The 27,702-nt window shown below is 36.8% G+C and overlaps 1 protein-coding gene across 1 annotated transcript in view; it reads left to right on the top strand.

Moving 5' to 3' along the window:
• The window catches only part of LOC111147129 (WW domain binding protein 4), a 68,855-nt gene that overhangs the window by 20,494 nt on the left and 20,659 nt on the right, over positions 1–27,702 (top strand). The window contains exon 9 of the mRNA XM_022503033.1: positions 3,247–3,410. Within this exon, the coding sequence (XP_022358741.1) occupies positions 3,247–3,410 (164 nt within the window). The remainder of the gene's footprint in view (positions 1–3,246; positions 3,411–27,702) is intronic.

The raw sequence follows: 27,702 nt of genomic DNA, 5'->3' as shown, positions 1-27,702 counted from the left end.
TCTCCCATTCAATAAGTTGCCTTTTAGTTTTGTTGATTGTTCCCTTTGCTGTGGAGAAGGTTTTTGTTTTATTGCAGTCCCAGTAGTTTATTTTTGCTTTTATTTCCCTTCCCTCAGACATATGTAGAAAATTGTTGCTATAGCCAATGTTAGAGTCCTTACTACCTGTGCTTTCTTAAAGGATTTATGGTTTCAGATCTCACATTTAGGTTTTGGTTTTTGTTTTTTGTTTTTGAAGATTTTATTTATTCATTTGACAGAGAGAGATCACAAGTAGGCAGAGAGGCAGACAGAGAGAGAGGGAGAAGCAGGCTTCCCACTGAGCAGAGAGCCCGATGCAGGGCTCGATCCCAGGACCCTGAGATCATGACCTGAGCTGAAAGCAGAGGCTTAACCCACTGAGCCACCCAGATGCCCCTCACATTTAGGTCTTTAATCCATTTTGAATTTATTCATCTGTATAGTATAAGAAATTGGTCCAGTTTCATTCTTTTGCATTACCTGACCAGTTTTCCCAATACCATTTGGTGAGGATGGTCTTTTTCCTGTTGTATATTCTTTCCTGCTTTGTCAAAGATTAATTGACCATAAAACCGTGGGTTCATTTCTGGGTTTTCTCTTTTGTTCCGTGGATTTGTGTGCCTATTTTTGTGCCAGTACCATACTGTTTTGATTACTACAGCTTTGTAATATAACTTGAAGTCTGGTTGTGTGGGGGTTCCCCCCCCCATGTAACACTTGACAGACCAGTGATTGGATAGGTTGTGTTTGAGGTTTTTAGGTCCCACACAGGAGACAAATAGACAAAGATACTTAAGGGTGCTAGCAAAAAAAATGTTTATAAAGTGATTCTGTGTAGACATGGAGCTCTTTAATGAAGGGTGTAAAATCTGTGCTTAACATTACCAATCATCAGGAAAATGCAAATCCAAACTACAAGGAAATAATCACTCATACCTGTCACAATGGCTAAAATCTAAAACAAGAAATAACAGGTGTTGTTGGCAAGGAAGTGGAGAGAAAGGAACCTTCTCATGCACTATGGGGGGGAATAAAACTGGTGTAGCCACTGTGGAAAACAGTATGGAGGTGCCTCACAAAGTTAAAAATAGAACTGCCCTAGGATCCAGCACTACTGGGTATTGACCCCAAAAATACAAAAACAGTAAGTTTTTCCTGTTTATGTTTATTACGTAACATGTGTGTATTACAGCATTGTTTATAATAGCCAAACTATGGAAGCAGCCCAGATGCTCACTGACAGATGACTAGATAAAGATATGGTGTATATATATACAGTGAAATATTACTCAACCATAAAAAAGGAATGAAATCTTGCCATTTGCAGTGACATCGATGGAGCTAGAGAGTATAATTCTAAGTGAAATAAGTCAGAGAAAGAAAAGTATCATATGATTTCACTTGTGTGGAATTTTAGAAACTAAACGAACAAGCAGTGGGGGAAAAAGAGAGAGAGGGAAAGTTAAAACAAAAAACAGACCTTTACTATTTAAACCAAGAAACAGACCTTAAACTATAGAGAACAAGCTGATGGTTACCAGAGGGAAAGTGGGTGGGGGGGATGGGTGAAATAGGTGATGAGAAATAAAGAGTACACTTACCATATTGATTAAAAAAAGGATCAAAAATAAAAAAATAAAATGATTCCCTGTGGATGTGAAGCTCTGTAATGATGTAAGATCTAGATGAGGTCAACAAACACAGAAAACAAGGAGAAGTTAAGGCATTAGAGATGGTAACAAGGTTGGACAGGAGGTATATTAGAAGTAAGGAAGCCAGAAAGCCAAAAGAAAAACTTAACTGTGGTTAAATGTGGTGATGCTTTTGGAATTTTAAATTTCACAGGTAGGGCATTTTTGAGTGATGACATAGTTCAAACTAAAAGGTACATTGATGTAAGGATTTAATATTTAAATACTACCTATGTGCTATATATGAGGGAAAATATCTTATATAAACATTAAGCAACTGAAATATAGTTGAAGGCCGGAGTCATTGATTGTGAAGCTCACAAAACAGGCTAGGGAATTTTTAAGGTCTAGGTTGATGGGTTTGAATAGAAAGAACATGGTTAAAGTTATCAGTGAATCTGGAGTAGAGGCCAAAAGTCATTATCGTGTGAGGAAGGTGATATGAACCTCAGGAGGAGGCATTTATTACATTGCATTAGAATCAAAGCATACATTATGATCTCAGTAAAAGTCTTTTATTTTAAAAAAAAGGTCACAGCCTAGAAATTGCCCAGAATGCTAAGAGAAAGTGAATACTGCCTCCAAGTTTTATGATGGAACAGAATGAGGGAATGAGTTAATATCCATTCAGAGAATTACAGAGCAGTGTCCTAAGACTGCCACCCATGGTTGTGCATCTTGCAGAGAGAGTGAAATCTAGTGTATGGTCCATTTGTTTAACTGAATCGTTGAGCTTTGTTTTCCCAGGTGAAGGAGTGCCATAAAAATACTAGCCCTACCCAAGGGCTCCCATGGGATCTCCTTCTAATCAAGGGTTTGTCTCTTTCTCATTTCACATAGTTACCAGTTATAATTCCTTTAAGGCTTTAGCAGTCACCTCAATGTGAAGACAGATTTCAGCTAAGACTGATAGATTATGGGAGTTCTTTAAGTAGATAGTGTAGTAGGGTCTAATGACATGGCATTAAATTCAGAAAAGGCACAATATAAGGGAAGATCACTATTGGATATATAATTAAGGAGAAAAGGCAGAAAAGAGAAGAGAGGACTAAAAAAGGCCAGTATATGCCCTCAATTGGAGAACACTGCAGCCCCTGGGTGTCTCAGTCAGTTAAGTGTCTGCCTTCAGCTCAGGTCATGATCCCAGGGTCCTAGGATCCAGCCCTGCATCAGGCTACCTGCTCAGCAGGAAGCCTGTTTCTTCTTCTCCCTCTGCCTTCTGTTCCCCCTGCTTATGTTCTCTGTCTCTTATTTAAAAAAATAAATTTTTTTAAAAATTGTAGAATATTAATTGAATCATACTAGATTACTTTAAAAACCAGCCTTGGCCCATTGTATCTTAACATCTGACATATTAAAAAACCTAATCAAGCATTAAAATTTAAAATTCTTTTATGTGTTTTTTTTTGTTATGTGCAAATTAAAAATATTGAGTTAGTATATTATTATTTATAAATCAGTAAGATTATGTTAAAAAAATTGTGTCCCTGTAGTTTTGCTTGAAGTATGTTATTTCTTGACTTTGACATTTCAGGAAAAAAGTAAAAATAGTGATAAAGGAACTGAACCAGAAACACAAAAAGAAAAAAATACCCAAGAACAAAATTCATCAGGTCCAAATGAAGAAAAATCCAAAGCTCATAGAAAATCAAACCCATATGGAGAATGGCAAGAAATTAAACAACAAGTTGAATCTCAGTAAGTACCTAAAACTTAATCCCACTCTTATTACAAATTGTATTTTCTATCTCAGTACTTCCATACGTCGCAGTAACTAATTTCAAGGATAAGGTGCTCATTAAAGGTGTGGCTCATTTCTTTTATTTCTAGAGTGATTTTATCTCTTCTAATTCAGTATTTTAGAGTATTTGAAACTATAAAGTAGTGGTTATTTTAAAAAGTAAGTTAATGAGGGTTTTTTTGGTAGGAGAGATGCTGTTTGTTTATTTTAGTTGCAGTATAGTTAACATACAGTGTTATATTTGTTTCAGGTATATAATATAGTGATTCAGCAATTCTGTATGTTACTTAGTGCAACCTCTAATGATCTCTCTAATTCCTACCCAAATATAACATTTCTTTTGACTACATATTCACACGCTAACTCACACCATGTACACATGTGCGTTCTCACACTCAGCATGGTTATTCTGTTGGACAAATATCTGCATATTCAATAGAGGCTTCATAGTATATGTCTAAAAGTAAGAAAAAAGTTTTTATTTTGTTACCGTCTTAAAAATGTTTTACGACACTTCCCTGAAGTTTTAAAGCCAGTATTCAAACGTGCCTGGTTAAGTGTCTGCCCTCAGCTCAAGTCATGATCCCAGGGTCCTGGGATCACGCCCCAAGCCCGGCGTTGGGCTCCCTACTTATCAGGCAATCTGCTTCTCCTTCTCCCTCTGCCCCTCCTCCCACTCTTGCCCTCTCTCTCTCTCTCTCTTCCTCTCTCATAAATAAATGGAGTTTTTAAAAAAATAAAGCCAGTAGTCAAGAAACAGAACAACTTTATCAATTAAACAAGATCATGGTAGGGATGTTATCTGATTTATATTATTAGATTACATGTTTAAATTAGTTATTACCTTTGGAGCATCTACACAGTAAAAGGAAGAAGTGATTCCCAGCTCCACAAATTATTGTTTCTTAAATGTTAAAATAAATCTTCAGGGAGGAAAGAAGTACATGAGTTAGCAGTTTTTCTCCAAAAACATTAATGCTTTGAATTTGTAATGTAAAATGACTACTCTGTGGATACTTCTACAGTGAAATTATTTACTCTTAAAACTGTACATTAATGAAAAGATCATATTTTTTCATAAGATAGAATAATGCAGGGTTTGGCCAGCTTTATACTGACAGTCTCCAACTTCTAATGGTTTGACGTGGGATTTTTTTGACTTTAAGATGATGGAAAAGCAATATGCATTCAGTAGAAACTATACTTCAGATTTTGAATTTTGATCTTTTCCCCCTGCCTAGTGATACACTCCTATACATTTCTCTCTCATACACTCCCAGGCAGCAGTGTGACCATGAGGGTAAACAGCCAGTATACTTCAAACCATTTTGTTTTTCACTGTCAGTATACTATTCAATAAATTACAGGAGATAGTATTTTATATAAATATAAAATAGGCTTTGTATCAGTTGACTTTGCCCAATGTAGCCTAATATACATGTTCTCAGCTTATTGAAGGTAGGCTAGGCTAAGTTATGATGTTAAATAGGTTAAGTGTACTAAATGCATTTTCAACTTAGGATATTTCCAATTTATACTGGGTTTATTCGGGCATAACCCCATCCTAAGTAAGGAAAGATCTATATGCTGTTCTAATAAGAATTAATTCTCCAGGGATAACATACCATAGGATAGATTAAGACTGCTGTCAGAATGTTACCATCATTATGATAGTTTAGGTTGTATTTGTTACTTAATGTAGTACTAGAAAAAATGCATCTAGTGCAGCAGATTGCCAGGCATCATGATAAGCCACGCTGACTATGTATACTGAAATTGCAGAAATAATAGGCTGCGTTATTAAGAGATTTTTCTAAGCGATTTACAGTAGGAAAATGGCCCTACTATACCAACATCCCCTATACTTAAAGCTAAGATTTCTTAAAATTCAGTTATTTTGTTTTCTATGTGATAAATATACTATAAAACCATTCTTGTTAAATTTTGTCCTGGTCAACTAGTTTCACATGTGATGGATTATGTCTGACCTTCTAAGTAGAGAAACCTAATTTTTAAAAGGTTCCCCCCTAAAAATAACCAATATATTTTTATTATAGAAAATTTTATAAGAATAACTCAGTTACCAAGAGATAATAGTAACATTTTTAAATATTTTCCCCAGTTTTTATCTTTTTCCCTATTTAGCATTATGTTAATATTTTTGTACTTTATTAAAATTTTGTGTTATTTTTAATTGCTATGTAATATTTAATCGTTTAGATATACTTTGATTTTACTCAGCCATTCCCTTGCTGTTGGGCAGTTAGGTTATTTCTGCACTTTTGGATTTTATAACATTTTGACTATTACATTGATATATCACTCTGTAACCATTTCTGATTATTTCTAGAAATGGAATGCCTGTTTAATGGTTATGAACATATTGAAAATCCTGATACACAGTGCCTAATTACTTTCCAAAAAGAGCATACCAATCTCCCATCAGCAGTTTCTGAAAGTTTCTGTCCCTTTGGACCTTCTCAGCAATAATTATTCCTGAGCTTTTAAATATTTTCTTTTTAAAAAATTTCTTATTTGAATTCTGTTTAATTAACACAGTGTATTATCAGTTTCAGAAGTAGAATTTAGTGATTCATCAGGTGCATATAATATTTTCTAATTCAGCAAAAATATCTTTAGTTTTCTTTTATTTACTGGTTTTTTTTTTCATATATTTATCAGTGTTTTGTATTTATTCTTCTGTAAATTGTCAATAGTCTTTGCAAGTTTTTCTATTGAACTATTAGTCTTTTCCTTATTTCCACAAGCTCCTTTTGTAGTACAGATGCAAACCATTGTTTAGTTGTATTTATGGTGGACTTTCCACATTTTAGTTTGATTTTTAACTGTGCTTATGATGGTTTTTGATGTGCACAATTTTGTCAGGCTTAACTAGTCCAGCTTTTTTTCTTTTGTGATCTGTTATCTTATTGATATAATTTCCATCCAAAAGTCAAATATATACTTGTATTTCCTTCTGATTTATATGGTCTGTCTTCTTTTTCACGTAACTATTTAATCCATCCCTAATTATTTTGATGCATCATATGAGATGAGATTTTTAAGTGACACTTTTTTTTTAATCTCAGGTTTAATTCTTGAATTTGCCAGTTTGTTTCTAGCTATTTTTTTTTTTTAAGATTTTTATTTATTTATTTATTTATTTATTTAACAGAGAAATCACAAGTAGGCAGAGAGGCAGGCAGAGAGACCAGGGGTCGGAGGGGAGCAGGCTCCCCACTGAGCAGAGAGCCTGATGTGGGGCTTGATCCCAGGACCCTGAGACTATGACCTGAGCCAAAGGCAGAGGATTAACCCACTGAGCCACACAGGCGCCGCTCTAGCTAACTATTCTGTTCCATTATTAGCCTATCTGTTTTTTGTGACAGTACTGTAAAGACTTAATTGTTATGATTTAATTATACACTTTTATATGATAATGTTTGACTCTCTGGTGGTATATCCTGGTTTTTGTTTGTTTGTTTCAAATTTTCTTAAGTCGTTTCTTTCTGTTTGTTTTTCTTTTCATTTTTTTCCCCAGGTAAATTAAATGACTTTGTAAGTGTTCAACAACTATAATGTGATTTTAATCAAAATGATTGAAATTCTGTTTTAGTTGTTGAATTTGGTAAAAATTGATGTTTTCAGTATTTCATATTTTCATCCAAAAATGTTATCTCTTTTTATTCAAGTCATCATGTATGATTCTCCACACAACCTTTGTAACTGCCTCTCTGTTAAGTTTCATACTTGCATTTCTTGAATATAGGCAACTTAGTCTAGTTGGTTCACTTCTGTACCCCAAAATTAAAAACAGTACCTGGCACATAATAAGTGCTTAGTAAATTTAATTACACATATTTTTACATGATTTGCTTCTTTTAAATTGTGAATTAAATCCATGTTTTCTCCTATTTCTTTAACCAGGAGTTATGGTCTCAAAAAGTTTGAATCAAGTTGTATTGTTGAATTATTGTATATAAAATATATTATTTTGAGTCTTGGGTTTTTCTTTCTTTTTTTTTAAAGTTTATTTTTTATTTTTTTAAAGATTTTATCTATGTACTTGATAGAGATCACAAGCAGGCAAAGAGGCAGGCAGAGAGAGAAGGGGGAAGTAGGCTCCCCGCTGAGCAGAGAGCCCGATGCGGGGCTCGATCACAGGACCCTGAGATCATGACCCGAGCCGAAGGCAGAGGCTTAACCCACTGAGCCACCTAGGCACCCCGAGTCTTGGGTTTTTCATGCAGAAATTTGTCTGCAGATATTTTGTGGTCTTTTTTCTGTTGATTTTATTTCCTGTTTATTTCATGTTCTATTTATTTTAGTTAGATTTTCATACCCGATGGTATAGTGATGAGAGTGGGCGTGTATGTTTTGTTTATGATTTGAGTGCAAATGTCTCTAAAATTTATATTAAGGATTATATTCACTATTGGCTTAAGATAGGTAATCCTTATTATGTTGAAGAAGCATGCTTTATTTCTAGATTTTTCAAGGGTTCTTATAAAAAAATTGGGTAAATTTCAATAATGATAGCTTTGATGTGGAAAACATTGGGAAATGGTGGTCTATAGTTTAGTTTTGCTTTTGTTTGTTAAATATCTTTATCAGATCTTTATCAGATTTTTGTATCCAATTTTTTGGATACAAAATATCTTTATCAGATTTTCGTATCCCAATTTATGCTAAATAAAGTGAATTAGGTAGTTTTCCATTTCTTTTTTTTTTTTTTAAGATTTTATTTATTTATTTGACAGAGACAGAGATCACAAGCAGGCAGAGAGAGAGAGAAAGGGAGGAGGAAGCAGGCTTCCTGCTGAGCAGAGAGCCTGATGTGGGGCTTGAGCCCAGGACCCTGGGATCATGACCTGAGCCGAAGGTAGAGGCTTTAACCCACGGAGCCACCCGGGCACCTCTAATTTTCCATTTCTTTTTATGGTTTTCTTCCCCCTGTAACTTTCTAGTAACTTTTCTTTTTCCAGAAACTTCCCCTTCTTTAGTGTTCTAGAATACTTAATGGTTTCTTTGGGATTAGGAAGTTTATTTCTTTGAGGACAGGGGATTAGAAAGGTTAAAAGAAAATACTAGTACAATTTTCTGGTCCTGGATCCTAGGGGAGTTAATTTTTGATAACTTTTAGATTCATGCTTACTATCTACGTGACTGTGGGCAAATTGCCTAATCTACCTGAGCCTCAATTTTTTCATTTGTAAAATGGCATAATAATAGTTCCACTTTCTAATGTATGGCGAAGAATAAATTAGAAAAGACAAGTCAACACAGTACCATGCATGTAGTTGGTACCTAGAACACCTAAGCACCCAGTAACTAAACACATTGCAGCTCCAGCTACTTATTTTTTTTTTAATTAACATATGATGTATTACTTATTTCAGGGGTACAGGTCTGTGATTCATCAATCTTACACAATTCGCAGCACTCAGTATAGCACATACCTTCCCCGGTGTCCATCACCCCACCAACCCATCCCGCCCACCTCCCTCCCCTCCAGCTACCTTCAGTATGTTTCCTGAGATTAAGAGTCTCTTATGGTTTATCTCCCTCTCTGGTTTCATCTTGTTTCATTTTTCCCTCCCTTCCCCTATAATGCTCTGTCGTGTATCTCAAATTCCACCTATCAGTGAAATCATATGATAATTATCTTTCTCTGATTAACTTATTTCGCTTTCAGCTACTTATTCTTGAGTGCTAGTCAGTTTTGATAATTTATATTTTTTTCCTAAATCTTGTATTTCATCAAAGGTTTAAATATTAAAAATATATACATAGGGCACCTGGGTGGCTCAGTGGGTTAAAGCCTCTGCTTTCGGCTCAGGTCATGATCCCAGGGTCCTGGGATCAAGGCCCGCATTGGGCTCTCTGCTCAGCAGGGAGCCTGCTTCCCCCTCTCTCTCTGCCTGCCTCTCTGCCTGCTTGTGATCTCTGTCAAATAAATAAATCTTTAAAAACCATATATATATATATATATATATATATATATATATACACACACATATTAAATATATTAAAACATATACATTGAACTTTCTGTATAATTTAAGTTTTTCAGATGTTAATGCCTCCTTTTAAATTTTTATTTTTTCTTCTTTTGTAATATTTGTTAAATAATTTTTTCTGGCTTTATTGAGACATAATTGACATATAACACTATGTAAGTTTAAGATATACAATGTGTTGATTTGATACACTCATGTATTATAAAATGATTACCATAATAGTGTTAGCTAAAACCTCCATCATGTCACATAATTACTATTTTTTTTAAATGGTGAGAACATTTAAGATCTCGTCACTTAGCAACTTTAAAGTATATAATACAGTTTTATTAACTATAATCATATTATACATTAGATACCCAAAATTGTTAATCATCTTGTTGGAAGTTTGTACCCTTTGACCAGTCTCCCTATTTCCCCAGCCCCCCACACCCTAGTAACCACCACAAGTACTCTGTTTCTATGAGTTTGGATGTTTTAGACTTCACATATAACTGATACCATATTTACCTTTCTTTGTTTAACTTAACTTCAGTTAGCATAATGCCCTCAGGATCCAACCATGTTGTCACAAATGGTAGATGACCTCCTTTCTCGTTGCTAAATAATATTCCATTGTATATATACAGGTTTTGTCCACTACCCAAAAATAGAGCCTTCCTGTGAAATCTTCTGTAAACTCATATGGCATAAATCAAAAAAGCAGTTACCATTCATTTATATGGAAGATTTTTTTAGCATTCCCAGACCCAATAAGTGACCTCTTCTTGGCTTTTCTGATACCTAAAACACACAGATCTTGCTAAGAAGGCTGCCCAGAATAAATCGCGGTAAAGCACAAATGCCCACAGGCACAGTTCAAAGCTATGGCAAGGAGCTTGATGCTGAGATACAAAATGTAGTTCTCAGGAGAGCTTAGCAGTGACACTCTTGGCTGCTTGGGGTACATGCCACCTCTGTGAGGGCTTGCTGTGAAATAAATGCTGAATACTACTTTCACGTTTTGCCTTTTCTCATAAAGTAAAAATCCTCTTCAATTTTGCTTAGCAAAAACAGGTGCTAATGTAGATCTTTCATAAAAGCAAAATGTCTTGCAAACTTTTAAAAAAGTACAGTGTACCTGTATGCAACATCTTCTTCATCAGTTCGTATTTTGATGTACAGTTTGGCTGTTCTATATCTTGGCTATTAGGAATAATGCTGCAGTGATTGTGGGAATGCAGGTATCCCTTTAAGATTCCAGAAATGGAATGTTTTGATCACTATAGTTTGATACTTTAGTGTGAAATCGGTAAATGAGGTACTTCCAGCTTTGTTCTTCCTTTTCAGGACTGCTTTGGCTACTCAGGGTCTTTTATGGCTCCGTACAAATTCAGGATTTTTTTTTTCGGTTTCTTTGAAAAATGCCATTGGGATTTTGATCAGGATAGCCACTGAATCTATTAACGGCTTTGAGCAGTACAGACATTTAACAATATTCATTCCACAAACATTTGATATCTTTACATTTGTGTCTTCAGTTTTTTTCATCAGTGTCTTGTCCTTTTCAGTGCACAGTTCTTCCACCTCAGTTAAATCTATCATTCAGTATTGTTTATGATACTGTGGTAAATAGGATTTTTTTTAGATGTTTTATTGTTAATGTATACAAACAACTGATTTCTGGGTGTTGATTTTGTATCGTTCAACTTTACTGAATTCGTTGATTAGTTCTAACAGTTTTTCGGTAGAATCTTTAGGATTTTCTATGTCTAAGGTGATATCGTCTATAAGTAGAGCCAGTTTCACTTCTTCTATTGTACTTTGGATGCCTTTTATTTATGTATTTCTTCTTGCTTGATTGCTCTGGCTAGGACTTCTGGTACTATGTTGAACAGGGTGATAAGACTGGGTATCCTTATCTTGTTCTTGATCTTAGAGGAAAAGTTCAGTCTTTCACCATTCAGTATGATGTTGGCTGTGGGTTTGTCATATATGGCCTTTGTGATTTTGAAATACATTTCCTTTATATCCAGTTCGTTGAATGTTTTTATCATGAAAAGATGTATTTTGTCAAATCATTTTCCTGCCTTTTGAAATGATCATATGACTTTTGTCTTTCACTCTATTAATATGGTATATCACAATTCATTTGGATGTTGAACCATCCTTGCATCCTGGGGATAAATCCCACTTGGTCATGGTATATGATTCTTTTAATGTATTGTTGAATTCAGCTTGCAAATATTTTGTTGAAAAATTTTGCATCTATATTCATCAGGGATATTGGTCTGTAACTTTCTTGTAGTGTCCTTCTCTGGCTTTGGTAATCAGGGTTATGTATGACTCCTGTAATGAATTTGGGAATGTTCTCTTCTCAGTATTTTGGAAGAGTTTGAGGGGAATTAGTTTTAATTATTCTTTAAATGTTTGGTAGATTTCACCATTGAATCTGGTCTCGGGCTCTTTGTGTTGGCAAGTTTTTGATTACTTGTTAATATCCTTACTTACTGGGGTGCCTGGGTGTACTTACTGGGGCGCCTGGGTGGCTCAGTGGGTTAAAGCCTCTGCCTTTGGCTCAGGTCATGATCCCAGGGTCCTGGGAACGAGCCCCACATCGGGCTCTCTGCTCAGCGGGGAGCCTGCTTCCCCTTCTCTCTCTGCCTGCCTCTCTGCCTCCTTGTGATTTCTCTGTCAAATAAATAAATAAAATCTTGAAAAAAAAAATAATATCCTTACTTACTGGTCTATTCAGATTTTTAATTTCATCATGATTCAGGCTTGGTAGGTGATATGTTTCTAGAAATGTATCCATTTCTTCTAGGTTATCCAGTTTGTTGGTATGCAGTTGTTCATAGTTGTTTCTTATGATAGTTTATAGTTCTGTGGTGTCAGTTGTAATGCTTCCTCTTTCATCTCTCATTTGAATCCTTTTCTTTTTTCTTAGTCTAGTAAAGATTTGTTCTTTTCAATGAACCCTCTCTCGGGTTTCTTAATCTTTTCTATTTTGGTCTCTGTTTCTGCTGTGATCTCTTATTTATTCTTTTTTCTAGTTCCTTGAATGTAAAGTTAAGTTGTTTGAGATGTTTCTTTTTAAATTTTATTTTTTTTTTATAAACATATAATATATTTTTATCCCCAGGGGTACAGGTCTGTGAATCGCCAGGTTTACACACTTCACAGCACTCATCATAGCACATACCCTCCCCAATGTCCATAATCCCACCCCCCCAACCCCCCTCCCCCCATTAACCCTCAGTTTGTTTTGTGAGATTAAGAGTCACTTATGGTTTGTCTCCCTCCCAATCCCATCTTGTTTCATTTACTCTTCTCCTACCCCCTTAACCCCCCATGTTGCATCTCCTCTCTCTCATATCAGGGAGATCATATGATAGTTGTCTTTCTCCGATTGACTTATTTCGCTAAGCATGATACCCTCTAGTTCCATCCACGTCGTCGCAAATGGCAAGATTTCATTTCTTTTGATGGCTGCATAGTATTCCATTGTGTATATATACCACATCTTCTTTATCCATTCGTCTGTTGATGGACATCTAGGTTCTTTCCATAGTTTGGCTATTGTAGACATTGCTGCTATAAACATTCGGGTGCACGTGCCCCTTCGGATCACTACGTTTGTATCTTTAGGGTAAATACCCAGCAGTGCAATTGCTGGGTCATAGGGTAGTTCTATTTTCAACATTTTGAGGAACCTCCATGCTGTTTTCCAGAGTGGTTGCACCAGCTTGCATTCCCACCAACAGTGTAGGAGGGTTCCCCTTTCTCCGCATCCTCGCCAGCATCTGTCATTTCCTGACTTGTTAATTTTAGCCATTCTGACTGGTGTGAGGTGGTATCTCATTGTGGTTTTGATTTGTATTTCCCTGATGCCGAGTGATATGGAGCACTTTTTCATGTGTCTGTTGGCCATCTGGATGTCTTCTTTGCAGAAATGTCTGTTCATGTCCTCTGCCCATTTCTTGATTGGATTATTTGTTCTTTGGGTGTTGAGTTTGCTAAGTTCTTTATAGATTTGGGACACTAGCCCTTTATCCGATATGTCATTTGCAAATATCTTCTCCCATTCTGTCAGTTGTCTTTTGGTTTTGTTAACTGTTTCCTTTGCTGTGCAAAAGCTTTTGATCTTGATAAAATCCCAATAGTTCATTTTTGCCCTTGCTTCCCTTGCCTTTGGCGATGTTCCTAGGAAGATGTTGCTGCGGCTGAGGTCGAAGAGGTTGCTGCCTGTGTTCTCCTCAAGGATTTTGATGGATTCCTTTCTCACTGAGATGTTTCTTTTATCTTAATGTAGGCATTTACTGTATAAACGTCTCTCTTAGAACCACCTTTGCAACATCCTATAGGTTTTGATATATTGTGTTTCCATTTTTGTTTCAGCATTTTTTTTAATTTCCATTTTCTTCTTTGACTCATTAGCTGTTGAAGAGTTTGTTTATTTCTACATATTTGTGAATTTTCTAGTTTTCCTCCTGTCAGTGTATAGTTTCTTACCATTTGGTCAGAGAAGATCCTTCATATGATTTCAGTCTTCTTAAATTTGCTAAAATTTGTTTTATGACCTATCATATGATCTGTCCTAGAGAATGTTCTGTGTTTGAGAAGAATGTGTGTTCTGTTGTTGAATAGAATGTTCTGTAAAGGACGTTAGATCCATTTGATCTATAAAGTATGGTTTAGGTATAATGTTTCCATGCTGATTTTCTGTATCCAGGATCTATCCATTGCTGTAAGTGTCATATTGTACTTCCCTGTTATTGTATTGGAGTCAGTTTTTCCCTTCAGATCTATTAGTATTTGCTTGATTTATGTGGGTGCTCCAGTTTTGGGTGCATACATATTTTTAACTGTTATATTTTCTTGATAAATTGGCTTCCTTTTCATTATATAATGACTTTTTTATTGTCTCTTGTTACCATTTTTGGCTTAGAGTGTACTTTGTCTAATGTAACTGTAGCTACCTGCTTTCTTTCGGTATTCACTCTCATAGAATACTTTTTTCTATCCCTTCACTTTGAGCCTGTGTGTGTCCTTAAATCAGATGCAAATCTCTTATAGGCAGCATCTGGTTGGTTCTTGCTTTTTGTTGGTTTTTTGTTTGTTTGTTTGTTTGTTTTTAATCTAAGCATTCTGTATCTTTTGATTGGAGAATTCAATGTATAATTGTTTTTTGACTATTTTGTTCCCTTTGTCCTTTTTTTTTCCTCTCTTGCTCCTTTTCTTTGTGAATTGATGGCTTTCCATAGTAATACAGCTTTTGCTTTGTGACTACCATGATGGTTACATAAAAGATTTTATACATACTATAGTTGACACTGATAAAAACTTGGATCACATACAAAAAGTATCCTTTTATTCACCCCTACCTTTTTATGGTTTTCAGTGTCCAAATTTAAGTCTTTATATATTGTGTATCCATTAACAAATTGTTTTCACTGTAGCTATTTTTTTTATTACATTTGTCCTTTAACAGTTATACTAGAGTTAAGTTTAACACACCACCATATTATAGTGTTAGAGTATTCTGAATCTAACTATATGCTTACCTTTACCATGATCTTGTATGTTTTCATATATTTTCATGTTAATAATTCGGAACCTTGCATTTCAGCTTAAAGAACTACTTAAACATTTTTTGTAAGACAGCTTAGTGGTGATAAAAATTCTGAGCTTTTTTTTTTTTTTTTTTTTCTTTTTTTAAGGTAAGTATTTATCTCACCTTTATTTCTGAGGGAGGAAAAAAGTGTTCTTGTTTTCCAGTTTATTTCTTTTAACACTTTGAATATATCATCCTTTCTCTCCTGGCTTACAAAGTTTCTGCTGAGATCTGATAGCTTTATGGAATTCCCTTGTATGAGAGAAATTATTTTTCTCTTGCTGTCTTTAAACTTCTTTCTTTATTTTTTTATTTTACACAGGTCTTTTTGTATTAAAAGAGGAGATCTTTTTGTATTAAAATTTTTAGGTGACCTGTTAGCTTTAAATTGGATGTACAGAGCTTTCCCCACATTTGGGGAGTTTTCACCCATTATTTCTTTATATATTTATTTCAGTAATATCCCTTCTTTTTTTTTTTTTATTTCAGTATAGTTACATACAGAGTTATATTAGTTTCAGGTTTACAATATAGTGATTCACTAATTCTGTTCATTATTCAGTGTTCATCATTGTAAGTGTGTTCTTAATCTCCTTCACCTATTTCACCCATCCCCCTACACATCTCTTCTCTGGAAACCATCAATTTGTTCTCTAAAGTTAAGAGTCTTTTTTTTTTTTTTTTTTTTGCTTCTTTATCTCTTTTGTTCATTTGTTTTGTTTCTTAAATTTCACATATGAGTGAAACCCTTTGGTATTTGTCTTTCTCTAACTGACTTAATTCATTTATTCCTCTCCCATCCTTACATTTAAGATATATGGTTTCATACTTTTCTACTTTTATTTTGTAAGCCCTTGCCTGCTTTATATAGATATACTTAATCTTACTGCTTTTGCGCATTCTCCTCTTTTTACTTCTACTTACAGTCTTTCCCTTCCTAAAAAGTTCCTTTTAACATTTCTTTTTTTTCTTTTTCTTTTTTTTTTTATCTTTTTTTTTTTAAGTAGTCTCCACATCCACCATGGGGCTCGAATTCATGACCCCCAAGATCAAGAGTTGCATGCTCTACCAACTGAGCCAGCCAGGTATACACTCCCCCTGCCCCCTTAACATTTCTTCTTCTTTTTTGTTTTTTAAAGATTTTATTTGTTTATTTGACACAGAGAGAGAGAGAGATCACAAGCAGGCAGAAAGGCATGCAGAGAGAGGGGGAAGCAGGCTCCTTGCCGAGCAGAGAGCCCGATGCAGGGCTCAATCCCAGGACCCTGAGATCATGACCTGAGCCGAGGGCAGAGGCTCAACCCACTGAGCCATCCAGATGCCCCAACATTTCTTGTAGGGATAGTTTAGTGGTGATGAGTTCCTTTTTAACTCATTTGTCTGGGAAACTCTATCTTCTTTCTAATCTAAATGGTGGCCTTTCTGAATAGAGTATTGATTGCAGGTTTTTTTCTTTTAGCCCTTTGAATTCAGCACTCCATTCTGGCCTGCAAAGTTTCTGCTGAAAAATCCACTGGTAGCCTTATAGGGTTCCCTGTTTATGTAGCTGTTTTCTTTTCTCTTGCTGCTTTAAAAATTCTACTTCTTGCCATTTTAATTACTGTGTGTCTTGATGTGGACCTTCTTAGGCTGGTTTTCTTGGGGGCTCTCCATGTCTCTTGGATCTGGATTTCTGTTTCCTTCCTCAGATTTGGCTTTCATTTCTTCAAATAAATTTTCTGCCCCTTCTCTCTCTTTCTGGAATCCCTATAATATGAATGTTCTTACACTGATGGTGTTGCCAAGTTCTCTAAGGCTATTTAAATTTTTTTCTCTCTCTCTCCAGTTCAGCTTGATGGCTTTCCATTATCTGTTCTTCAGGTCAGTGATCCATTCTTCTGCTGCTTCTAGTCTACTATTTATTCCATTTATTGTATTTTTATTTTCATTTATTGAAGTCTTCATTTCTGTTTGGTTCTTTTTTATGTCTGTCTCTTTTTTGAAGGTCTCACTGAGGTACTCTACTCTTTTCTCATGTCCAGTAAGTATTTTTATGATGATGACTTTTAAGTTCTTTGTCAGGCATGTTATCTGTTTTGTTTAGCTCTCTCACTATGATTTTGTCCTGTCTTTTCATTTGGGATATAGTCATCTGTCTGTTCATTTGCTCTCTCTGTGTCTGGCTTTTTTTCTTTTTTCCTTTATGTCTATTTCTATACATTAGGTAAGTCAGCCACGTCTCCTGCTCTTGAAAGTAATGGACTTAATGAAGAAGAGGTTCTATAGTGCCCTGCTGTGCAGTGTCCCCCTGTTCACCTGGCACTTCAGGGGGGTTTCTTACATGTGTTGTATGCATCCTACTGCTGTGGCTGAGCAGTGTTTGCCTTCAGACCAGTCATCTGCAATGGCTTTCTTTGCCTTTGGGGGCAGGGTTTTGTTTATGTGTTTTAAGTGGATCAGTTGGGGGCTGCTTAGGCTTGATTTGAGTCAGACCAGATGTTTGCCAGAGATGCAGTAGCAGGAAAATGCAGAGCACCTTCCCTGTGTTGTTGCCTGAAATATTTTCATTGATGGGCAGGGCCTGTAGACAAACCAGTGTCTGCCCCCAGCCCACTGCTAGGGCTGCAGTAGGACTGATGTGTCTGGCTTATCTTCCCCTTACCCTAGGACAAAAGTCACTTTGGAGTGATGCTGGTATCTATCAGGGCTGCTTGCACACTGCCAGGCTTATGGCTTCGCTTCAGATGGACCCTGGCCAAGGGCATATTGGAGGGGGCTCAGTCTTCAGGAGAATACAGGGGCAGGGGCATAGCATTAGCAAGGTTTGCGTAGGTCTGTTGTGGGAAGATACCTGGAGCCACTTTAGAAAACTGCCACAGAGCTGGAGGGGACCAGTCCTCAGGAGAAAGAGGTGGTGGGGCATAGTGCCAGCAAGGTCTACACTGGTCTGCTCAGGAGGGGACCTGCCGGGTCAGAGGGGGTAGGTCTGTAGAAGGAGGGGGATGCACTGTTAGCAAGCTAAGTGGAAAGTATTAGCACTGCACTGATTCCCATAGTTGTCTATGTGTCTAGGCTAGGAGTATGGGGGAGGTAAATTATACTTGCCACCTCCTTTGTCCTGGAAAAGTCTCCTAAAGATCCCTCCGCTCCAAAAATCCCTAGTCCTCCAACACATACTCTGAGACTAGTAAGTAAATCCCCTTCCTGTATACTCTAGGCATTTTTCCAACTGCTGCTTCTGTGCTTTTTCTCCACACAGGGCTATTTGTTGTGCTGCTTCTTTAAGGGTAGGGACTCAGGGTCCTATTGACCTCCAGCTCTCGGACAGCCAAGCCCACTGATTTTTAAAGTTCCAGATGTTAAGCCCACTGATTGTAAGAGCTTGCAAAATTAGTCCCCTCTGGTTTTCAAAGCAAAGTGTTACAGAGATTCATCTTCCTAGTAGAGGTTCCCTGTGCCTGGAGTGAGTGTCAGTCTCTCTCCCTTCTCCATGCGCATGGCATCCCTCCTTTCCACAGACAGCCTTGTGGCTTTGACTGCATCTCCACCCTTTCTACACACTTTGATGTCACCTGTTCTCTACATTTAACTGTGGAGAGTCTGTTCTGCCAGTCTTTGGTTCATTTTCTGGGTTATTTACACTGATGTGAGTATTATCCAGTTGTGTGCATGGGACGAGGTGAGCTTGTCTGACTTCACCATCTTCCCAGAAGTCCTCTAGCCATTACTTCTTTAAATAAGCTTTCTACTTTTTCCTTCTGAGACTATAATGATGCATACATTATTTCTATTTGGTGTCCCAGAAGTTCCATAGGCTGCCTTCTTCATTCTTTTCACTTTCTTTCTCCTCCAATTAGCTAATTTCCAGTATCTGTCTTCAAGCTCTCATATTCTTTCTTCTGCTTGGTCTAGTCTGTTGAAGCTCCTCTCTGTTGAATTTTTCAGTTCACTCATTGTATTCTTTAGCACCAAAACCTTTTTGGTTCCTTTTTGTTTTCTCTTTGTTGAACTTCTCATTTTGTTCTTTTTGTTTTCCTGATACACTAAATTGCTTATTTCTCTTCTCTTACGGCTGTCAGAGCATCCATAGAGCAATTATTTTGAATTCTTTGTTGGGCAATTCTTAGTTCTCGATTTTTTTTGGCCAGTTCCTAAAGGTTTACTATATTTCTCTGAGAGAGACATTTTTCCTGATTCTTGGTGATCCCTGTAGCCTTCAATAGGTGTCTACACACCTGAAATAAGAATCACTTCTTAGAGACTTTTTGGACTGACTTCAGTAAGGGAAGACTTACCTGTGGGTGGAGCAACAGTGGAGCATGCTGTGATTCCATGTCTGGTGGTGCAGGGCACCAGTCACAGGTGAGTTTGTAAAGCAGGTCACTGTGAACCACAATCACTCCCACTGCGTGGCTGCTCTTGGTAGGTCCCACTTCTCTTCCTTGTTCCTAGCCATCTCTGTACATCTCAGCTTGTCATTATAAAGTGAAACTAAAACGGGACCTTCTTGCAGTGCCCCAAAAGGCTAGATAAGCTGGTCACTCATCCCATTCTTGTTACCTGGTGAAGGGAACTCTTTCTAGCTGGTAAGTTTCCTCTTGGCTCTGAGCAATGTCACCTTGGTAGATGGAATGATAGAGATGAATGAAGTTGTCTTTCTCTTTTGTAGTTCTCAGGGTTTTCTATGTCACTCACATATCTTGAGTGGATTCCAGAGCTCTCCCAGAACTGTTTTTCTTCATATACAGCTCTTTAATTGTTGATCATTTTGTGGGGAATGGAGGCTTGGGTCTCCACTAAAGGATTTTTTAAAATCTGTTTTTACTTAATGAATAAATTCTTGATTTCATGTTTTATTATGCTTCCATTTATTAATGGATTTTGTTTATCCATTTCTGCCTTTATTTTCTTAATTTTGTTACCCTGACTTTTCTTAAGTTTCCTTTTTTGTTTGTTTGTCCTTTCTTCAGAGGAACACTTAGGCTGTGACAGGACATGAGGAAGGGATATTTTTGTTTGAGTGAAATGATGAGATACTTGTCTTTACATCTCTGTATCATTGCAAATGGCAAGATTTCATTCTTTTTTATGGCCAGATAATATTCCATTATCTATATATACACCACATCTTTATCTGTTCATCTGTCAAAGAGCACTTGAGCTGCTTCCATAGTTTGGCTATTGTAAATAATGCTGCAGTAAACATAGGGGTGCATGTATCCCTTTAATTTAGTGTATTTGTATTTGGGGGGTAAAAACTCAGTAGTGCAATTACTGGATCCTAGGGCAGTTCTATCTTTAATTTTGTGAGGAATCTTCACACTTTTCCACAGTAGCCGCACCAATTTGCATTCCCACCAACAGTGCACAAGGGTTCCTTTTTCTCCACATCTGCACCAACACCTGTTATTTCTTATATTTTTTATTTTAGCTATTCCAACAGGTGTGAGGTGGTTTCTCCTCTTAGGGTTTTTGTTTTGTTTTGTTTTTAAGATTTTTTGATTTAGGGGCACCTGGGTGGCTCAGTCCTTATGCATATGTCTTCAGCTCAAGTCAAGATGCCAGGGTCTTGCTTGTGTTCCCAATCTCTCTGTCTCTCTCTCTGTCAAATAAATAAAATCTGTTTTAAAAAAAATGGATTTATTGATTTATTTTAGAGAGTGTATGTGTATACGCAAGGGAGGGGCAGAGAGAGAGGGAGAGAGAATCCTCAAACAGATTCCCTGATGAGCAGGGAGCCCAATGTAGCTCGATCCCAAGACCCTGAGATCAAAACCAGAGCTGAAATCCAGAACCGGCCCCTTAACCAACTGAGCTATCTAGGTGCCCCACTCTCCTTGTAAATTTGATTTTCATTTCCCCAATGACCAGTGATGTTGAACATCCTTTCATATGTCTGTTGGCCATTTGTATGTCATCTTTGGAGAAATGTCTATTCATGTTTTCTGCCCATGGATTATTTATGGTTTTGGGTGTTGAGTTTTATCAGTTCTTTTTTTTTTTTTTTAAGATTCATTTATTTATTTTAGAGAGAGAAAGTGTTCACACACATGCAGGAGGAGAGGGAGAGAATCAGACTCCCATATGAGCATGGAGCCAGATGCTGGGCTTACTCTCAGAACCCTGAGATCGTGACCTGAGTGAAATCAAGAGTCAGGTGCTTAACTGACTGAGCCACCCAGGCACCCCAGGTTATTTCAGTTATTTCTATATTTTGGATACTAACCCGTCATTGGATATGTCATTTACAGAGATCTTCATTTGGTAGGTTGCCTTTTAGTTCTGCTAATTTTCCTCCACAGTGCAGAAAATCTTTATTTTGATGAAGTCCCAGTACTTTATTTTTGCTTTTATTTCCCTTGCCTCAGGAGATGTATCTAGAAAGAATTTGCTATGGCTGATGTTGAAGAAATCACTGTCTGTGTTATATTCTAGGATTATTATGATTTCAGGTCTCTTATATAGGTCTTTAATCCATCTAGGGTTTTTTTGTTTGTTTGTTTTTGGTTTTATTTATTTACTTATTTATTTTTAAGTAGGCTCCACACCCAGCATGGAGCCCAGTGCAGGGCTTGAACTCATGACCCTCAGATCAAAACCTGAGCTGAAATCAAAAGTTGGATACTTAACTGGCCATGCCATCCAGGTTCCCCATTTAATCCATCTTGAATTTATTTTTCTATATGGTGTAAGAAAGTGGTCTTGTTTTGGGGGTTTTGTTTTTTATTTTTTTGTTTTTTCATTTTGAATGTAGCGGTCCAGTTTTCCCAATACCATTTGTTGAAGAAACTATCTTTTTCCCATTGCATATTGATTCCTCCTTCATTGAAGATTGACCATGTAATTGTGGGTCCATTTCTGGGTTTTCTATATTATCCTATTCTATTGATCTGTGTGTCTGTTTTTATGCCAGTACCATACTGTTTTAATTACTACTGCTTTATAATATAACTTGAAATCTAGAATTGTGATATCTCCAGTTTTGTTTTTCATTCTCAGGATCGCTTTGGCTATTTGAGGTCTTCTGCGTTCCATACAATTTTAAGATTGTTCATTTTTCTGTGAAAAATGCTGTCGGTATTTGATCTGTAGATTGCTTTGAGGGATATAGGCATTTTAAGAGTATTTGTTCCTGGGACACCTGGGTGGCTCAGTTGGTTAAGCAGCTGCCTTCGGCTCAGGTCATGATCCCAGCGTCCTGGGATCGAGTCCCACATCGGGCTCCTTGCTCATCAGGGAGCCTGCTTCTTCCTCTGCCTCTGCCTGCCATTCTGTCTGCCTGTGCTTGCTCTCTCTCCCTCTCTCTCTCTGACAAAAAAAAAAAAAAAATTTTAAAAAAAAAAAAAAAAAAGAGTATTTGTTCCTCTAACCCATGAGTGTACAATGTCTTTCCATTTCTTTGTGTCATCTTGAATTTCTTTCACCAGTGTTTTACAGTTTTCAAAGTACAGGTCTTTCAGCTCTTTGGTTAAACTTATTTCTAGATTTTCTTTCTTTCTTTTTTTTTTTTTTTTGTTTTGGTGCCATTATAATTGGGATTGTTATCTTAATTTCACTTTCTGCTGCTTCGTTATTAATATATAGGAATGTGGCAGATTTCTGTATAATGATTTTGTATGCTGTGACTTTACTGACTTCATTTATCAGTTTCAGCAGTTTTTTGGTAGAGTCTTTAGGGTGTGTGTGTGTGTATACACACACACACACATATATACACTATATATAGTATATTATCTGCAGATATCCTTCCCAGTTTGGAGGCCTTTTATTTATTTATTTTTTTAAGATTTTATTTAATTATTTGCCAGAGAGAGAGAGAGAGCACAAGCAGGCAAAGTGGCAGACACTGTTTTTTGTTGAATTTATGTTGAAATTGCTGTAGCTAGGACTTCTATGCTGAATAAAAGTGCTGAGAGTGGACATCCTTGTCATGTTGATGACCTTAGAGGAAAAGCTCTGTTTTTCACTATTGAGTATGATGTCGGCTGTGGATTTTTCATGTAAGACCTTTATTACATTGGGTATGTTCCCTCTAAACCTACATTGTGGAGGGTTTTTATATGAATGAATGTTATACTTTATCAAATGCTTTTTCTACATCTATTGGAATGACCATATGCTTTTTATCCTTTCTCTTATTGACATGACATATCACATTGTTTTGCAAATATTGAACCACCCTTTCATTGTCAGAATAAATCCCACTTGATTGTGGTATGATTTTTTTAATGTATTCTTGGATTTGATTTGCTAATGTTTTGCTGAGAACTTTTATATTTATGAGAGATGCTGGTCTGTAGTTTACTTTTTTGGGCTGTCTTTATCTGGTTTTGTCTATGAAGCCATAGAGTGGATTTGGAAATTTTCTTTCCTCTTACATTTTTTGGAATAGTTTGAAAAGAATAGGTAGTAACTCTTTTTTAAATGTTTGGTAGAATTCACCTATGAAGCTTCCTTGTGCTGGACTTATGTTTTGGGGGAGTTTTTTGATTACTGATTCAATTTCATTGCTTGTAATCTGTTCAGATTTTCTATTCTTCCTCTTTTAGTTTTGGTTGGTTATATGTTTCTCTGAATTTATCCATTTCTTCTCAGTTGTCCAGTATGTTGGCATGTAGACTTTCATGTAGGTTTTCAGTGGTGTTGGTTATTTCTCCTCTTTAATTATTGATTTTGTTTATTTAGGTCCTCTCCACCTCCATGAAAAGGTTTAGCAGGTTTTTTTACCCTTTTCAAAGAAACAATTCCTGGTTTCATCAATCTATTCTCTCTCTCTTTCTCTCTTTTTTATTTCTATGTCATTTATTTTTGTTCTCACCTTTATTATTTCCTTTCTTTGCTGGGTTTTGTTCTTCTAGCTCCTTTAGGTGTTTGGTTAGGTTGTTTGAGATATTTCTTGCTTTTTCAGGTAAGCCTGTGTTGCTATAAACTTCCCTCTTAGAACAGCTTTTGCTGAATCCCAAAGATTTTGGACCATTGTGTTTTCATTTTCAGTTGTTTCCATGTAATTTTTTATGTCTTCTTTAATGTCTTGGTTGACCCATTCATTGTTTAGTAGTATGATATTTAACCTCTATACATTTGTCTTCTTCACAGATTTTTTTTTTCTTGTGGTTAATTTCTGGTTTCATGGTATTATGTTCAGAAAAGATGCATAGTGTGACTTCAGTCTTTTTCTATTTACTGAAACTTGTTTTATGTTCTCTCTTCTGTAGAATGTTCTGTGTACACTTGAAAAGAATATATACTCTGCTGTTTCAGGATAGAATGTTCTACATATATATGTGTTAATCCATTTGGTCCAGTGTGTCATTCAGAACCACTGTTTACTTGAAAAACAAAACCCTGTTTCCTTGTTGATTTTCTATTTGAGTGATCTATCATCAGTAAGGGGGGTGGTAAAGTAATCTACTTATGGAGCCTGAGTGGCTCAGTCCATTAAGCATTTGCCTTCAGTTCAGGTCATGATCTTGGGTCCTGGGATCAAGCCCTAGCAGGGAGTCTGCTTTTCCCTCTCCCTTTGCTTGCTTACTCTCACTCTCACTCAAGTAAATAAATACATAAATATATAAATAAAGTGCCCTACTAATGTATTACCTTCAGTTATTTCCTTTTTGTTTTTTATTAACTGCTTTATGTTTTGGGGTACATAAATATTTACAGTTGTTATATCTTCCTGTTGGATTGTCTCCTTTATTATTACATAGCATCATTCTTTGTTGTTACAGTCTTTGTATTAAAGTCTATTTTGTCCGATACAAGTATTGCCACTCTGGCTTTCTTTTGACATCCATTTGCATGATAGATATCCTTATGTACATTATGTACCCTTATGTACATTCTGCAGGTATCTTGGGCTAAACTGAGTCTCTTGTAGAGAGCATATTGATGGATTTTGTTTTCTGTTTTTTTTTTTAAATCCACCCTGTCACCCTATGTCTTTTGATTGGAGCATTTAGTCCATTTATATTCAGAGTAATTATTGGTAGGTATGTATTTATTGCCATTTCGTTACTTGTGTTGTGGTTGATTTTAAAGAGTTTGATCCTTTTCCTGGTCTCTATCATATTTGTTGGCTTTCTTTAGTAAAGTACTGGAATTCCTTTCTCTTTATTCTTTGCATATCTATTACTGGTTTTTGATGTATGGTTACTTTCTAGTTTGTATATAACATCATCTGCATATAGTCTGTATTAAGTTATTGGTCACTTAAATTTGAACCCATTCTTTATTCCTCTCTCTACATCTAAGTGTATGGTGTCATATTCATCTCTTTATTAATCCTTTGACTGATTTTTACAGAAAAAAAATTTTTTTTTACACTCTCACTTATATGGTCTTTCCTTTCCAGTCAGAGAGGCTCCTTTAATACTTCTTATATGGTTGGTTTAGTGGCCATGAACTTTGTTTTTGACTGAAAAACTGTCTTTCCTTCTGTTCTAAACGGTAGCCTTGTTGGATAGAGTATTCTTGACTGCAGGTTTTTCCGTTTTAGCACTTTGAATATATCATATCACTCTCTTCTGACCTGGAAAGTTTCTGTTGAAAATCCACTGATAGCCATACAAGGAGTTTCCCTTGTATGTAACTGTTTTCTTTTCTTTTGCTACTTGCTTTTTTTTTTTTTTCCTTATTGCTGCTTTTTGCCATTTTAATTACTATGTGTCTTGGTGTGTGGACCTCCTTGGGTTGAATTTTTGGGGAGATCTCTGTGCCTCCTGGATCTGGGTGTGTTTCCTTCCCCAGGTTAGGTAATTTTTCAGCTATTATTTTTTCAGGTAAATTTTCTGCCCCCTCTTCGTTTTTCTTCTGAGATACCTATAATGTGAATGTTACTACACTTGATGGAATCTGAGTTCCCTAAAAGACTGTTCTTAATTTGCATAATTTTCTTCCTTCTCCTTTTCTCAGCTTACCTTCTGTTACTCTGTCTTCAGGGTCATTAATTTGTTCCTCTGCTTCATTTAGCCTGCTGTTTATTCCATCAGATGTATTTTTAATTGCATTTATCATGTTCTTGATCTCTGGTTCTTTTTTATTTTTGTGTTAAGGGTTTCACTGATGTTCTCCACTCTTCTCAAGTCCATTGAGAGTATCTTTGTGATCATTACTTTAAATTCTCTATCAGGCATATTCTCTCCATTTTGCTTAGCCCTCTTGCTATGGTTTGGCTCTGTTCTTTCATGTGGGAAATGTTTTTCTATCTTCTCATTTTGTCTGACTTTCTGTGTCTGTTTCTATGTGTTGGAAGGTCAGCTACTTTGTGCTTTTAACACTAATAGTCTTATGAGGAGAAGTCCTATAGGGCCCTGCAGTGCAGTGTCCCCTGTTCCCCAGGGCCTGGAGCTTCATGAAGTGTCTCCTGCATATGTGTGTTCTCTGCTGTTGAGGCGTGACTTCTTTGGCTTTCAGTCCAGTTGTCTGCAGAGATTCTCTTTGCCTATTGTGGGCAGTGTTTGGTCTGCCATAGGGGTGGGGGGTGCATTTTAACAAAGTGTGCAGTGGTCTGCTTGCAAAATGAGACCTGCCCCCTCACAGGAAATGAGGCTTCACAAAACATGCAGGTTAGGAGATGTGTTGGCAGGGTTTGCGCCGTAGTTCTCAGGGAAGGGATCTGCAGCTCTGGTACTGAAGCAACTGTGACTGGGAAGGGAGATCCACAGACGCACAGGGTTGGGGGGTGGACAGCAGGTCTTGGTGAATGCAACTTAGGTAATGAGTCTTGGCTTCACTGGTTCCCACAGGTGGCCATTGTTTATGGTGGCAGGAGGAGCATGGAGGCCAGGGAGGGAAATGGAACCTGCCACTCCTTTGTTCCTGGAGGAGCCCTGTGTCTCCAGGACACACTCCTAAATGAACAAATCACTCTCCCTTCTGTCTGCTTTTGGTGTTTTTCAAACTGCTGGTTCTGTGCTGTATGTCCTTGTGTTGCTGGTTGTACTGTCTCTTTAAGGGTGTGAACTCAGCTTCTTAATATTCTCTGCACTATCCCAGAGCCAAGCCCTCTGATTTTTAAAATTCTAGGCTTTAAGTCTCACTGGGTGTAAGAACTCAAATATTCAACTCCTCTCACTTTCAAAGGCAAATGTTGCAGGGATTTGTCCTCCCCATTCATGGGCTGCTCGGTGTGAAAGTCTAGTTTTTTACCCTTCTCCCCATCACAGACAGGCACAATCCATTTCACTCCTACATTGCATCTTTGCCCACTTTCTTCATTGTGGCCTCCTCTCTACCTTTAGTTGTGGAGTTTGTTCTGCCAGTCTTCAGGATCATTTTCTGGGTTATTTACAGTGAAGTGAGTGGTACCTACTTGTATCTGTGGGACAAGGTGAGCTTAAGGTCCTACTTCACCATCTTCCTAGCCAGCCCTCCACATTTCTCCCTTTTGATGAAGTTTCTTTGAAAGTATTTCTGATGAAGTCAGGTTTTCCATATTTGGTGGTTTTATCCCTCAGTGCCTGGAAGGACCTTTCCTGGTTGTCATATGCAATATCAGAAAGAACGTGCATTGCAGTTAGAAACCACTTAAAGCCGCATTTGAGTAGAAAGAAAGGTTAAGAGGGAGAAACTCTCAGGTGCTCACACTAATCTTCTTGAGATTGTGTTGGATGGGCCAGCATCATTTTTTGGGGTCCATTTTGTTTAAGTGCAGACAAA

The sequence above is a fragment of the Enhydra lutris genome, unplaced genomic scaffold (assembly GCF_002288905.1).
Source record: "Enhydra lutris kenyoni isolate GAN:26980312 unplaced genomic scaffold, ASM228890v2 scaffoldscaffold15, whole genome shotgun sequence".
Lineage (NCBI taxonomy): Eukaryota > Metazoa > Chordata > Mammalia > Carnivora > Mustelidae > Enhydra > Enhydra lutris.
Note: the sequence above shows the minus strand (reverse complement) of the source record. Positions and strands in the feature narration are given on the sequence as shown.